The sequence below is a fragment of the Cygnus olor genome, chromosome 3 (assembly GCF_009769625.2).
Source record: "Cygnus olor isolate bCygOlo1 chromosome 3, bCygOlo1.pri.v2, whole genome shotgun sequence".
Taxonomy (NCBI): Eukaryota; Metazoa; Chordata; class Aves; order Anseriformes; family Anatidae; genus Cygnus; species Cygnus olor.
In genome coordinates, this window is record NC_049171.1 from 101,880,589 (window position 1) to 101,897,583 (window position 16,995).

Sequence of the window (16,995 nt, forward strand, 5' to 3'; positions counted from 1 at the left end):
TTTAGTGAAGCCACCATGGTGAAACTGTCTGTAGATTTGTCCCCACAAAACCAAAATGCCAAAGGTATGCTCTTCGTAATATCAAAGAATACTGCTAGCTGCTTCTTTTACCAAAAAGAAAAAAAAAAGCTAAAAATTTATTTTTAAATATTTTAATATTTAAAAAAAATTAAAACCACCAATCAGACTGCCTTAGCTAGAACTAAGAAGGTAGGTTAACTAGAAGGAGGTTATGATAATCATCATCCTCATGTGCAAGCCCAGACTAAAATTTTAACTAACAGTACTCACACAAAAATGTCTCAAGAAAAAAAATACATACATATATATCATATGTTTTACAGGCTAACAGTTCTACTCTCCCACATATTTATTTATTATTAGCTACTATGTAGAAGACAGCTGTCTTTCCCTTAGCCTACATCACCCTTTTTTTTCCACACCTGGAAAAGCATTGAAGTATTCATTGGTCAAACTCAGCATGACCAAGACTCTTCTGTGCTGTCACCTAAACCTTGCATTCCATGAGTCCTTTTTACCACTCACTTTATTACCAAATATCTGTTCCTCCCAAATGAAAAGAATGAAGTCATCAGAGTATAACTTTGGTACTCGATTATACATTCATTAGCGGCTTAAATCACTTTTCAACACATTTTATCCTCTTTATCTGAAAGATTGCACATGCAGATTATATGCATATTACTGTAGAAATAAAACTGTACTGCTGAAAAACACAGATTTTAAACCCACACTGAGATGTGAGCAAATCAAGCCTGCAGCACACTGGAACTTCACTTGCAGTCACACCAACTGATGGAGATCTTGCCAAAAGTAGGTGAGATTTTCCAAAGTGCCAGAGGATGCAATACTGCAAAATATTCATTGGAAAAAAAAAAAAAAAAAGAGTATTTTTTTAATTTCTTCATTTCTTCTTTGCCCACATTTCCACCTAGCTTTTTTTTTTTTTTTTCAGTTGTGGGTCAGAGGTTTTTTGTTGCTTTTTTTTTTTTTTAATGGAACCAAGCTGCTAGCAATAATGAGAAATCTATGAAATATAGAGAGTTCTCAATGTATAAAAAAGAAATGCTATTATAAAATGCTAATGGATATTCTCATGCACTCTAGTGATACTTTAATGCTATTTTACACCCTAATGCCAGGGGCACAACACATCCGATTTTATACTACCAGCATCTCCCTTCAAGAAACCTTTAAGCCATTCTAGGCTGTCAGTACAGCTTTCTTTTCATATTCTTTGAAAAAAATAGATATTTTTCAAATATCATTAAAATAGAGCCCATCAGTTTAAGAAGTACTTTCTCATATCAGGTTATATGGACTGGATGCCTTAGATACTGTATGTGGTTTTTAAAAACAGGAACTGAAAAGCTTTTTGCAACTTCACAGAATCAAGTTCTATGTTCTGTGCTGTTCAGTTACAGCTAAAATAAAAAGTAGCCACAAAAAATCATAGGTGATCTTTATACTGTTTTATACAGGGAGGAATGCAATGAAACTGAACTTACATTTTAATGTAGCTTTGATATAAAAAAATGCAGTCTCAAATCCAATATAAACCTCACTTCCAGACAAGCAAGCAATTGATAAAATACATGTGAATGTTAGACTCTTGTTTGCCAGTTCCTTGAACATAGTTTTAGACACTTCCACAGCATAGCTACCTTCCCCACCCAGATGCAGCCTGAGAATTTACCTCCTTGATGGTGCATTTGGCAAGCACACTGGTGAAAAGCTGGCTCAGGACTTAGGCAATAGTGATCAGAATGATACAGCCCAGATCACATTCATGCACTTGAGTGAAGTGGTAGCCAAGAGTCTATCCTAACCAACTGACCCTTTTCTTTCAGTGCAGCACTGGAATACCCAGACCCAGCTATTCCCTGACCACTCACCACTGCCCCACAACAACCAGCCAGAGTGCCAAGAGGTGCTCCTGGGGCTTGGCAGAAGATGATCAAGCAAAGCCTCCATACAACATAAGCAATCTTTTTCAGAGCTTAGTTTGCAGGATGAAAAACCACCATGACCTACCACAGCCACCACGTCAATGTGATTTAAAACAAAAAAAAAAACAAACAGAGGGAGACTTACAGTGGGCAGGTTCTCACCTGGTACAAAACAATATGCCATTGTGCCTTTTGCCCAGATTTGCAAAACTACTTAACAGGAGATATTCAAGCTTTCAGAACCCAGAGCTTTCCTGCTAAAGGCACCTAGGTAAGTGCCTTGCTTTCTAAAGTGATCAGCAGGCAGGAACCCCAGCTGAGATGATCAGCTTTACTTTCAAAGCAGGTTGCTGCCCAACATGCTAATTTAATATTGTTAGAAAATAGTAATAATTAAAAAATCCGGTATTGATTATGGCTGCCATCCCCTTTTTAAAAGCTGGTCCTGATTAGCAGCTCAGCTAAATAATAAGTGCAAACAGCTTTGAACAAAACAAATCATGGTAAACAGATTAACGTAGTAAAAGCAGAGTTTACCAGCAGATCATCCTGGTGGGATATACAACTACATACAGGTGCTTTTATTTTGACCTCTAAACACTGTGCACTCAGTGGCTCCAATTTTGTTACTTTATGGTTAGTAGAAACAAAGCACAAAACATTTACTTTTTTTTGTTTCTTTCTGAATTTTCCCAAATCCTGTGCCTCTTGTTTGCTTTCAGGATTTGAGGTTCTCGTGGTTAGTTGCACCACTACTGATGTAATTATGAAAATAAACAAAAAGGGAAGCAGGAAATAATTTCACTTATCCTAGTGTTCTGCAAACAGTGTAACTGTATTCAGCAGTTCTTCCTGGCAGCCTTTCCTTTATTGATAACAATATCAGAACTTGGAAACTTTCAGAACTTGGAAATTAAAATGGATGTGATTGGGAGGCTCAGAAACCTTGCACTGATCAGTTGATGATGAGAAATCTAAATAAAGAAAAGAAAATCCAGTTCCATTAGCACACTAGCATTAAGAGAGTAAGCTGTGAAAATTTCAGTGCTCATTTGCAGCGTAAATTGGGGACTGTGTCACAACTGACAAATTGACATTTTCACTCCACAGCAAGACTAGAGCAGAACTGTGCTAACTGTAGTCTGGTTTTTAGGAAATTACAGAAGATGCAGAAAAGGCATGGAAAGTTGCATGCCTGGCAATTTGTTTTAGCACAACTGTTCGCTATTTCTTAGGAAAAGGAAAATTAAAAGGTTAGAATGTGCATGCACTTCAAACTGGAGAAATCTTATATCTCCCTCCATCCTTTGCAAGGTCCAACAAGAAACAGACACTAAACCAAAATAAAATCACCAGTGCTGCCTAGGAGGATGTTTATCAGTGAAAATAAAAAGGCTATTTTGACAAAATCAGTTTTCAATGAATTCACGTCAATGTTGAAAAGATTCCAGTGGCTGCAAAAAATATTCCAGAGTACAAATATATTTGGAAATTCAGTTTTACAGGACAAGTAAATAGTTGGTAGTCCTCTGAATCAGGATTAAAAGACCAAAAATTTGTAAAAAAGATCAGTGCAAAAAAAGATATGAAAGATGATACAAAATGTCATTGACGCTACCACCTTTTCTCAAGAGACAGCATTCCTTTATACCTACCATTGTAAAGTTTTTCTCCAGAACCTTGCCAGGTCAATGGAAATTCCCTTGTACGTTCACACTACTAAGAGGCTATATTGCCCCGAGCTTTTCCGATATAGCTAATAATTTGAAGTAGCAATATCACAAGAAATATCAGATCCTTTCTGTTTTGAATATGGCTCACAGAACCTGCAAGCGCCTCCAGTTTATCAGATATCTGCGTGTCAGACACCTGTGTACCAAAAAGGAGCTAGTAGAAAAAATAGCACTTATCTGTGCAATTAAAGCTGTGTACCATGCCATAAACTTACATTTCTTAGCTTTTAGAGCCAAATTTAGCATTGTGAGGTATTCTGGCATGTACCAGGAAAACTTGGTCCCCTCCTTCTCTTAGTCTTTGTGGTCAGTAAGGCTCACCTTTTCTCTCATTCAACTCATACCTTTTCTGATACACAAGCTCTCAATGTCTCTGACTGAGCTCTTCATCTAATATTATTTCCTTTCAGCTTTTCACCATAGTCCTTCCAGGTTCCCTAACTCCCAGCAGTGTTATTCTAATTTATTACTTCTGAACCTTGTACAGTCCAAGTGTTATTTCCTCACCATTGGAGTCAGATAAGCTCTCTTTCATACTGCCTGAACAAATGCAGGAGAAAATTGAGGGCACGATAGTAATACGCTCTCTACTCACTGTTCCTTGGAGAAATAATTACAGAGGAAATCTTGCTTAGTTGGTACTGTTCTGGAAGGATGTATGCTCAGTACAGATGAAATATCTGGAGAATTTTGTTGTCAAATCCTCAGAGCGCAAGTGAGCCACTATTTGTCAACAGCCAATAACTGGGTCAAATTCTTTACAGGAGCAATAAAAGAATTGAAGGAGAAAAATTAGAATGGAAAAAAATGGAGAGAAAGAAGCAATTTTAGCTCCACCATCTTCTCTTTGGAACCACAGTGTGGGGGCACAGCACGAACCGAGACAAAGGACTGAATTCTGAAGAGATCTCAGGGGATTTTTTTAAACAAAATAGTTATTTCTGTTGATATTTGGTCAAATGAGATATACATATTTAACACACTTTGCGAGCAGATATGAAATTACTGACACTTTCTACAGACTCCTCCATAGAGTAAGAGATAGAAGGAGCATTTTCACCTCATTCCCCAGCAATCTCTCATTACTGCATCTTCATCTTCTAACTCCTAACCACTGTTTTTCTGCATTGCTCTGCAGCTGGTCTAACCAACTGGTTATACTCAGCTTTCCCCCAGGTACACCTACACTGGGAGCTATATGAAACCTGGACATGCATGCAAGCTACTAATGGAGGATAAGATCCATGGCCCTACTTTACCGAAACCTAGCTTGTTGCATTTGAAAGGGAGCCAAAGAAGATGATATTGAGTTGAGAAACCTTCAGAGAAACAGATCCTCAAAAGCCATGTGCTCCAATGTCCACCATGAAGTCAAGCTCATATAAGTCATTGTCCCAAAAGCAGATCTGAATATTGACATGGTGGGGAAAATCATGTAGCAGAATATTTTTCAGGCAAATATATTTTATGTTATTTACTTTTAGGAGGTTTTCATGACTCCCTTCCTCAATCACCTCTGCATTTGCACTTCACTCTCTTTTGTTTGCTTTACCACTTTTCCCTTTCAAACACACAAGGCACAGAAACCCCAGCATTTATATTCTGATCAGCAAACTGGAGTAATCTTTTGAAATTATTTTTTTTAAGCTCATCCTCAATAGCATCTACTTTTGGAAATAACCAAGGCACACTGCCTTCCCAGCCTAGTTCTGCTCCAGTTCTCAACATGTGGTCTGTGCTGTACGGTAGATGTGGGTTTCTTATGCAGGAATCACAGAAGAAGATTAAAAAGAAAGTCTGAAGGAGTCCATAACTCCACTCATAAGTTTGAGGGGTAGCTAATTGAAAAAGATGAAAAAGTCAGCATTTAAGATAATCTGAACACTTTTTTTTGTTTAGGAGATATTGGAGGGCTAGTTTTTAGGAAAAAAAAATGGACACTTAAAGGTCTTTTTATTGTTGTTGTTGTTTTTAAAGAAGGTTGTTACTATTTCTGTTTTAGTGAAACTACTCAACACCACAAGAAAAGCTGAGAAAAACTCAGTCTCTTCTTTGGTTACAAAAGCAGATACAAAACCAAACACAAAGACGACAACAAAAAACATTCTAAGATACATTTGTGATACTTGCTACTTTTCTGAAGTAAGGGAACAAATTTTTCAGCATCACTTGCAGTTTTTATCTTTACCATCTAGCATAACAGGTAACGCATTTAGATTACCAACAATATTTATCCTTTAATAACATCAAACATATTTTGTGTATTTTAGTTATCAACACATTACTCTTTTACTTTGTATTTCAAAAAGGCAGTGAAATTGTGCCAGAAGGGACAGATTTAGCAGCAGGATTTTATTATTTTTTCAAATCAATAGGCAAAGTAATAAGACTTTTTAAAATACCCTGACTTCACAGGAAAAACTTGTGTCCAGGCAGTGGGAAAATGGCAGAAAAAGTATTCCTTAAAGTGAAATTGCTTTTGAACCTACATAACTAATTGCTAATCAAGTGACAAATTGAGTTCAGATTTCTCGTTAAAAATATTAACCATATTTCAGAGTTTTAGCTGCTTGCTATTCAAAATTGTTCCCTAAAATATAAATATTTAGAAATATTTAGAAATAATTGTATTATTGTTATTATTATCATCATCATTATTGTTGTTGTTTTTGTTGTTTAAGATTCACATTCGTTTGCACTCTGCAATGATAGTTGCTAGGCTTTGGACTCAAAGAACATAGCAGTATTACAGTAGGTAGTTACATGAAGCTAATTTAAAGCTCAGTCATAACTGAACTTCTCTAGAGGTTCAGTTTCAAGTGCCTATGAGAAGTCCGGGTTCAAAAATCAAAGGCTAGTAAAAAAAAAAGTGGGACAAGACAAAAAAGAAATGATATATTCTTCCTTTTTTGATTTGTAGAGAAATTTATTAAGAACTCTGGAATTTGGACATCAATAGAATTGCCAAGTATCCTCTAGTGCTCAGGTACTCAGGAGCTCCATGAACTCATCCTCACGTAGACACAGCTCCGTTTGGAAAGATGTGCTCCTGAAAACTACAGCTGCCGATGAGGTTGCTGGCATTCCCGACACACTCACAGCTGCTATTCAAGATACTCCATCTTCCAGGAGTCCAAAGAAGTGCCCTCTCTACTATATATCTCCTTGTGGTGCTTGAAAAAGTCATTACAGACCAACTGGAATAACAGCAGAAATTGTACGGCTATTTGAATGAAGATCTGTAGGAGTGTACTAGAAGTTTTCATTATATGGTTTCTGACATTGTTTATGTGCTGAGACAGCAGTCATTTATGAGAAAGGCCACTAAACTAAACATCTTGGCATGTCTACTTTGTTTTTTGATTTTTCTAGATACAGGTATCTAGCTTGCAGCAAGAGAGATCTCCTTCCCTACCCTGTTGCCCATAAGAAACTTTCTCAGGACCTAAGATATAAACTGTTGGGGAGGGAGGGGGGCTAACTGTCCATTTCTGAGTTAAGCAACCTATTGAAGGAAATAATCTAGAGGATAAAAATGCACGTGGAAGGACAATTATGAGTCCTCAGAACAAAAAGATGTGACAGAAAGATTATTTACCACTCTTCCTCAGCACTAGCTCCAGCTTTATTATTGAGTTACCATTTTTTCATGCTTTTCCTCTCAATCCTGTTTTTTTCTTTTCTATAGACATGTGGTCTTAGAACAGAACTGCGTGAATAATGGCATTTTCAGGTAGAAAAAAAGAGTGTCTTTTGTGCTTTGCAGCACATTGTATCCCGGGGAACAATGCAACAATATATGTCACAAACAACCTCTGCATTCCCATATCCCTCTGTTACCATTTTCCCTCACAGGGATTATCTGAAAGTGTTCCATACACACAGAGTAATCACATAGTTCCATATTTCTTTGTCAAGATGAGCCATATTTATTCTAGAAACACATCCACAAGTGAGAAAACCTAACTACGCAAACTAAGCCCATAGCCAGCGAGGTAGCTTCTTGATGCTGTTGCACAGTAATAAACGCAAAGCCAAAATCAGTCCACTCAAACATGGCAAAAAGGCTAAAAAGGATATTTTCTATTAAATAGAGTCTTGTGAAATTGTTTGACACTGACCTCTGTACTAAATCCACTTCTTAGGAAAGATCTAGCAATAGATGGCAGATAATATTCTATTAAAACTGAGTTTAAAGTTTTATTATACATACTGTAACATTTACTAGATAATATGAAGGATTAAAAAAGAATTTTAAAAATAGTTAAATAAATGCCACACCACGCTTTCTCTAGTGTTACCTCTGCTTTTTTTTAGCTGGCTTTGACCCTCGGTAAATACACGTCACCATCAGAAAGCCTTTCAGCAGCCTACAGGAAATCCAGAGCAGTAAGAAAGGACACATGGTTCTGGACTGCTGCCAACTGCCACCAAAATACAGTGTCAGGATTTTTCACTTGCCATTGGTATAATGTAATAATACCAGTAACTGTAAAATAATACTTGTTGCTTAGGTAAGTGCTAAAGTCTTTATTTATGATCTCCTCTCTCCAGGAACCAAATATTTGGTGGATGCAAGTGGTACTATCATTAAAGAAAGGTTTGGAAAAAAACTATCCATAAATAAACTATTGGTTTCACTTAAATTTCTTGGATTCCAAGATATCAGCAGGAGGTGTGTGGGCTAATGATAAGGTAAAATTATAGTAATAAGAGGTTTGGGAAACTAGAGAATCTGCTGCAACACTGGAAAGCTATCATTTTCTGTAGATGGTAGTAATCTTTTTTTTTTTCTTTTATTCAAGTACTTCTTTGAGGCATTCAGTCTAAAGGACATAATATTTATAATTTTATTCATACTTATAAAAATCACTTTTAAAAATTATTTCTGCAAAGTTGTTTTCTGAATTTATAAGGTCATGTCTTGGTCCACAGAGAATATCTACCCATAGTGTTTGGATGAAACTTACAGCAGCTCTCTGGAGATGCTCATAAACTGCATTTTTAGACTCCCGAGAATTTCAAATATCAAGTTATATGATAAACATATGCCCCCAAGTTGGAACGAATGCCCTCACTTTCAAAAGGTTACTCATATATGAAAAGCTCACACTGTGAACATAAATGCAGTTGATGGCTTGTCATAATATAAAGAATAAGGGAAAATACAGCCAACCATCATGCTCATTTCCTGAGAGAGCCACAATTCCAAAGGCTTTTCATGACACCTCCTTTTCATGTCACATTGGAAGCTCTTTGAACCATCAGGAAGATGGTTCACAGCAGCAACAGTAACAAATATGCAACAGCATTAATGTACACATGCAATTCAGAGATCCTAAGAAACAAATCCAAAAACTGTAACTGATCGCAAGCTTTCATCAGAAGGCTTTCTGATGAAAAGCACAGTTGGTCCAAAGCCAAGATATTTCTCAGAATACTTTTTCTTAGATTTTTTCCTTATGTTTTCTATCACAAAACCTGAAATATTTAGAGTTGTCTAGTTTGAACTTCTGACTACTCTGGTTTGCAGAAATGACCAGAAATATTAATTTTCAAATGTATTTCCTATTGGGTTATCTTGCCTCCTGGGGACAGCAGACCAGAGGACTGGATCCGTTTGCAGATGCCCCTCTCTCCTCTAAGCAGGACACATGTTTTGGTGGTATCAGATCAATAAATTAAATCAGGAAACATTTTGATTCTGAAAGACCTTAAAGTTTTATTTAGAAATGAAATAGTGAAACAAAATGTTCCACTGCTTTCAGACAATTTTTTGAATCATTTAATTCCCTGGACATTTTTCCTTTTTTATTCCTATTTGCAACTGAAACAAATGCTAAGCACTTTCTACAGGACCATGGATACTTACTTGCAATGGTATACTTCTATTAAAATATCCTAAAGAGTAAGCAGTAAGTAATTTAGAAGCAAAACATAGTGAACTGCAAAAGATATTGGCCAGTATTAATAAATATGCAGTTTAAAATAGAAGCTAAATTTACAACATCAAGCTTCATGCTGTCAGAAGAGGGTAACATAAGACTGACTGTATAGCTATCCTTCCACGGCTTTTGCTTGTCTTGGTTATAATCTGATAAAATTTCATTTTTCAGTACTTAAAATTAGTGAGTTTGTTGCTAACCTTAGTAAGGTCAGAATTTGACTCTTTGCTTTCACTAAATCTGTGTTTTAGTTTCTCTGGATGTGAAAAAATATTACACCTAGACACAATATTTATACATATACATAGGCATGTATACACACAAACACACAAAAATACTTTTGCACTTGTACACAAACAAAAAACAAAGGTATATGAAAAGAACACCCCTTCCTTCACAATGTGCATATAAATATTACACAGAGATAATAAGTGCAACAGTGAAACAATTGCTTATACATTACTCTAACAATGTAGGTCTTAATTATTTTATCTGATTTCTTCAAATTTCCAGCCCACTCTGTGGATGCCCCTCCTGTGACCTGGGAGCTATGCTACATCTTTGAACTGTCTACTGTTTACACTATATTCTAGTCAAGGGGGAGAAACTGAAAGGTCAAACACTGCTCCTGCTCACACCTGCCCAGAGGGACAATGGCTCTTGCATGCTGAAAGGGTGCAGAAAGCTCACTGGGCTTGTGTCTATGGACGAATCACCGTATAGCTTTGGACCTTCCTGAATGCAACAGAAGCCTCAAAGTAAGCCTCTGACTGTCAATCTGTCCATCAATACAGCGTTCATAACTGAGTACGCTGAACTGAATCTTTACCATGTTGTCATCCTATTCAAAACAGAGAAAACATAGAGTGGGATTATACAGACTTGAAATTCCATACATCTCCAGCAAGGTTTAATGCACGTGTGCTTTAAGTCATGCCCTATTTAACACTTATGATTACACAGTTGACCAAATTCCCCCTAGAAAATGTTTCCACAGCCTCTTCTAGTCACCTCACAGAAACCTACAGCAACATTTTTTCTTCTGTTGCAGAGTCATTTGCTCAGCTAGGTTAAAGAGAGCTCTAACATCTGCCCCTGCAGCTAAAAAGTAACTCTTTACTTTAAAAATAAATAAATAAATAAAAAAATAAATAAGATCTGGAAGATATACCATTGACAAATATATGCACACATTTGAAATCAAAAGAGTTTCTTCAGTTACTATAAAAAGATAATAAGCTGTGTCCTACCTATGGTGGTAATAACAGTGCCAGCAAAGAAGAAGGAACTTCCCAAGTCCCAGTGACTGATCTGAGTAGATGTGTTTCCTAAAGGTATGATTCCTGCATTTATTGCTGCCACTACTTGCTGCAAGTTTAAAAAGATTTTCATCAATATTCATGAAACAAGGATATTAATACACATTACACAGTAATTTGTTAAGTCACTTATTTAACCCAAGCAATAAATCAGCAAAGGATGGGTATTGGGCTGTTTGAGTTTTATCATTCAATCAGGCTAGGATGTAATCTTCAGAACACACCTGAGCACGTCAGCAAGCTGCAGAGCTGTGAGCTCTAAACCCCTAACGCAAAATGAATACAAAATCCACAAAGTCCATAAAAGTCACCTTAACTAGATGACAAACACAATTATTTTAAGTGTTGTAAATATTTGGTGAAGGAAATGATGCATTAGACAAATATTTACAAGTAAAGTTTCCCCAAATATTCCTCTATTGAGTTAGGTAAGCAGATGTATTTTTTAAAACACAGTCATTTTAAAAGAAAAAATGTCCATACATTATTTTGGATCAAATTAACTCCAATTAATTGAAACACTTCTGTAGAACAGATGATTCAGTAATTAAAGATTTATAATTACACTTATGATTATAACACTTCCACTATATTAATAACAAATCCAGAGTCAAGTACTAAACATGTATCTCCAAGTTTATACAACTATATACTTCATAAATGTTGTCCTTGAAAGATTCAGTTCCAGCAGCTGAAATGAACAAGCATGACATTTGTGACATTTTCAGAGTCTTGAGAAATATGAAACATTTCTTATTTTGGCAATGTCACCTACTGTAAATTGTTATCACGAAAGAGGATTCCTGTGCAGTTTTATCTCCATTGGAGGTATATACCAGCAGCATTTCAGTTAAACGCTACATGTCAAGAAAAAGTATTTTTAAACTTGCAATAAATATTTTAAGAAACGCAAGCTATAATTTCATTCTGAAACTTTAAAACAGGATTTATTTCATAATTATGATCATAGTAATAATAATTAGTGTTTAACAAAAGAACGGAGGAAGCAATCCTGCATAGCTAAAATGAACATTTTCACTAACCAATAGCTTTCTGCTTGATGAGTTGTCCAAAAATGACTTTGCAGATAAAGACATTCAGCAACAGGGTAGACCAGAATGTTTTCTGTGTGGGCAGAAAACCCACTGTTTTGGTTTCTGAAACTGTTCTGAAACTGAAACCCTCTGAAACCATTCCACTGTTTCAGAGGAAGATTGTTTTGCAGAATTATTATTATTTTGAATCATAAAATACATCAAAAATCTGCTAATGAAACCATTTCTGTTTCTAAACAGTGCCTGTGGAAGTCAGTTGTTATGGACAGACAAAATATCAATGCTGGGATCACCAGGCTATCAATTTGTAGTGGCTAGATCTCAACCAAAATCCTCCACTTCCAGTTTGCCATTGTCAAAGCTCAGATGCACAAAGCAGCCATTTCCAAATCCACAGCTGTATCTCTACAGCCATGGGGATCTTGCTGCCATTTTCAGCACCCAGGGTTGTCAACAGAAAGCCAGCTAGGGTACTTTTACATGGACTTTACACACTTTGTCTTCTATACCTTCAACTGTTTTCATTTTAAAAATGCTTTAAAATACCAGAAAGGCAGACATCAAAGATGTGGATTTTTCAGTCCTACTGAGGAAGGAGAAAAGGATGGCGAGAGGGAGAGGAAGAGAGTTTAATTTTGCTTTGGGTTTGCAGAATAATGCTTCTTCTATGTTTGTACATTACCTACAACTTGGCAACGATAAGTACTGACAAGTGTTTACATTCCTGTAGGAAGGGACACATCAGACTAAGCCCCATGTGGAAACCAGCCCTCATACCGATTTCAGAATTTACACATCACAGGTATTCCTTTGACTTATAAACCCTAGTGTGCTGCATTATGAAGCCTACTGAATACATTTTGAGTATTTTTTCATTTTATTGAACTAAGAATTTTCACCATATGTTCTTGTACCTGCAAATGGAAACGTGCTCTCCACTGAGGACGTCATATGGTAAAGCGCTGGATCAATATAATTTTATGGGCCCATTCATGGTTTTTTGCAGTTTAGTGTACTGCGTGAATGCCCTATACAGAACAATGCACCTGTTTAGGCAGTCTAACAAGACCAATTTTTATACAGACCCAGATGTAAAATGTTTTCAGAGCTTTGTATCACCACCACAAAATTTTGGAGCCAGACTATATCAGTGTCTTTTCTATGAAAAATATTCTCATTGAAATTCCTCAGAGATCCATGGCAGCCATGCATTTCCTAACTGCAGTATACTACAACTACAGAATTCCAGGGGGGGGAAAAAAAAAAAAAGATCCAACGTAACCCAAAACTGCTGTGTTGGGTCAGACCTGACCAAACACAACATATGGCTACAAAAGACAATTAGTCTTTCTTATGTCTGGTTTTAACCAACAGCTAATTTGGAAAGGATGAAGAATTAGGGTAAGTAGGAAAGCGGCTTTTTCTTCACACAGCTTCAGACCAGAAGTTTTATGGACTTTGAATGGAAGGCTGCATCTGCATCACGGTGTTAAGATTGCATTGGGTGGATCATTTTACCAAGAATTTAACTACTTTTGGAGACCTCTGGCACTCTGGGAGCCAAGAAATACTGTGACAGTGAGTTCTGCAATTTATCTGTGGATTGTTTAAAAAAGCACTTCCCTTTGAGATTAGTATGTGCTTCCTCATAATTTTATAAAGTTCTTATGCTATGAGAAACATTCCAACAGAAATTTCTTATCTGTCTACTCCAAGAAATTCATGATCTTATAGACCCATCAGCTGCCTCTTTTCCAAGTTAAAGGCTCTTTCTTATTAAATAATGTATTTACCTATTTAAATAAACCAGTTGAATATTGTATATCAGCATTTCTTTGTTGCCAGTGTTTCTCATTGACCTTCTTTGTACCTTTACTGATTTACCTTACCCATTATTTTAAAAACAGTTTTAGTCAGAAAGGGCCAGATGATGCCTCTTTATCATCTGGTTATTAAGTTTCCAAATACACACTATTATGCTTTCTTCTCTGTGGTTCCCATGTTTGGGAGAAGCTAGTCTTAAATGTTAACAGCATTACATTCCTTCAGAGCCGTCCGTAAGTCTTCCTTACTAACAAGGAAGGATGACAGGCCTAAAAGCAACAAAGTTGCAGGTTTACTGTGATCAATAACACCATCTCATAAAGTCTTCGAATGTTGCCTCTGGATTTTACTGGGAAGGTAAATTCATCTTAAATTGTTTGGATCAGCAGTTATCTTTCCTCCTTATTTTGGTTAGTGCTAGTGAACAGGTCCTCATCTAAGACTATTACTAAGCAAAATATTAAAAGAAAATAATTTATATGACAATTCCTAACATACATGCATTTCAGGGCAATAGCTGCAAAGCAGTTCTCCGCTGTACAAATGTAGCCAGACTATTGGATATTAACATTTTTCTTAGCACAGAATAAAAACACAGCTTTGTACCAGTGTTTTCTGCTAACTTCACCGAAAGCCAGGATCTCACCCTCTGTGTTTAAAAAACAGGTTGTTATTCATTGTCATTGCTCTTAGGTCCACTTTTCCCTGTCACTTTATTCTTGCTCTTCAGCCTTATTTCTTGACTGATGCCTTACTACAAGAGCAAACACAACCATTTCATTTGTCACAAATTTAGCATGACTTTCCTTCCTTTATAACATTTTTTTCTGTCTTCTGAGCCCTTTGGAATATCCTAACTTATAAAGTAGCATTAGTAACTCTGTGCATTTTCAATCCTGAAACAGTCAAAGTCATGAAAACTCTGTACAATCTTTGCAATTATCGTAGGTTGTAGCTGATAGAGCCTTTTTGTGTTATCTTAACATTGGAATTTCTTGGCATCTAAAAAACTACAATAATACAGTTAAGTAACAGCTTTAGAGGGAATTTTCTAGTTCTTCTTATTAGTATTCCATGTACAAACTAAATTCCAGCTTAAACCTCAGTTCCACTTCACTACTACAGAACCATTCAGCACTAGAATAGGGATGTGGACAGTTTCCATTCTTAAACCATGTAGATTATTTCACTTCTCTTGCATTCTTTGAGCATATTTATTTATCTCTTTTGTACGAGGTGACTGAGGACTGAGCAGAGAAGGGGTCACCCAGCAGACAGCATCCAGTCATGGTCTCTATGTTAAATAGTTTTAATAATATTATTATGTCTGTTCAGTAAAAATACTAGGTTTTTGACCACTTGCTTTTTAATTGTCTTTATAATGGTGAAATTTGGAGCTTTTTTTAAAGAAAAAACATTTTCAATTATCTAAAAATGTTAGGAACTTAATTCCTTTTTTTTTTTTTTTTTTTTTTTTAAAGTCACTAGGATCCTTAGGCTAGCTCTGTGCTGTATTTTAGGCATAGGCATGAGCTGTGTTCAGGTCCTAACTTGTACTACAACCAGACTACTTGGCTTTACATCTCTAACCAGGAACAAGCTTCAGTAGAGCATCAGAGAAAAGAGGCAGAGATGTTTGAGCACAGAATGGATGGGCCAGGCATCACTTGTGTTTCTTTTAAAAGAAGTGGACCTGAATTCCAAAAACATAAACACTGCATTCACCGTTTCCGAGAACACTGGGAAAACAAGAGTGACAACATAAAATCTCATTTTAATTAAATGTCAGTTATTCATTTCCTGTATAATTTAGAAACACTTTCCAGTAAATATATTGTGCAGTTTTTGGTTATCACATCTCTGTGTTCACGCAGATAGCTGTCTGGAGAGGCCATGCTGAGCTACCCTTGCAGTTTATCACACAAAACAGCCTTTCAAAAAGCAGTTGTTTTGAGGGGGAAAAAAAAAAAAAAAAAAAAAAAAAAAAAAAAAAAAAACAATAACAATTCTCCTAGGTCAGGGATTTCAACCTTTGCTCCTCTGACCCTGCAAGGAGTCAAAGGAAATGAAAGACAAAAGCGAGACTGTTGATGACAGAGCTGCATCCACTAATCTGGGGCATCCACTAATCTGGGGTCCACATTGCCACAGGAGAAATACAGAGAGGTTTATAAACTGGGGAGGATAGCCTCTGGTAGTCATCCACTTTCTCATCTACAGAACAGGCAGAAATGAGTATATGTCAAACCAGCCGCCCCTTCTCATCTTCTTCTCCAGCAGGCTCTGAATGCATGCTTTTGTACCATACTGCAGTCACTTCACTTTTCTGAAATGATGTAACACAACATTTTATTACTCTCAGCTTTTCTATCCAAAGATTAAAATAGATTCACCTTAAGTTATGCTGCTGATAAAAAAACGGAGCATGTTCTGTTACCCAGCTTGTCAGGAGTTAGCTTGTGCTTCCTGGCAATCAATTAACAAGTGATGTCAAAAAGTCAGCGATGCCTCAAAGTTTTTGGAAACTCCGTTCTTCACCTGGATTTACTCCTTTGCTGTCCTGCTGCCATTTTGACAAGAGCTCTCCCTCTCTCTCCAGTGTAGCCACATACCTCATGCTGCCCATCTACTGCATGGGTCCTACCTTTGTACTTCTGCTTTGGTTTACAGAGAATGGAAATCCCAGTTCTGTGTTCAGAGGCACACTAGGATGCTTTTAACACTTAGCAAATGACAACATTTCTCATCCAATGTTCACAATCTACTTGAACTAAAAATATATAGAAACATATTTAAAAACATTTATATTTCTAACTACATCTTACAAACAGTATGTATATAAATTTTGTGTGTGCTTACATACATATATACACATATGTACAGACACACATCTAGGGAAGAGGGCTTTTCTTTGCTTCTTGAGCTTAAAGATGGGAAGAATTATTCAGACAGCTGCTCAGGAAAATTGATTTACCAATGAGTCATAGCTGCCACCCTTCTAAGACAAAAGCTGTCATTCAGATGCACTCAAGCTAGCTAGGTTCTTGGTCCTGTAAAACTGTTCATCTGAAATAAATATATCATGTAAGAGCCCAAATGCCAGCAGCGGGGAAAAAAAAAAAAAAAAAAAAAAAAAGTTAGAAACCACT

At 36.5% G+C, this 16,995-nt stretch overlaps 1 protein-coding gene across 4 annotated transcripts in view; it reads right to left on the reverse strand.

Moving 5' to 3' along the window:
• Nucleotides 1-16,995, reverse strand: part of KCNK2 (potassium two pore domain channel subfamily K member 2) — a 129,703-nt gene that overhangs the window by 51,932 nt on the left and 60,776 nt on the right. For all 4 annotated transcript variants that reach the window (XM_040552673.1, XM_040552672.1, XM_040552675.1 and 1 more), the window contains one exon: nucleotides 10,899-11,016. In XM_040552673.1, the coding sequence (XP_040408607.1) occupies nucleotides 10,899-11,016 (118 nt within the window). The remainder of the gene's footprint in view (nucleotides 1-10,898; nucleotides 11,017-16,995) is intronic.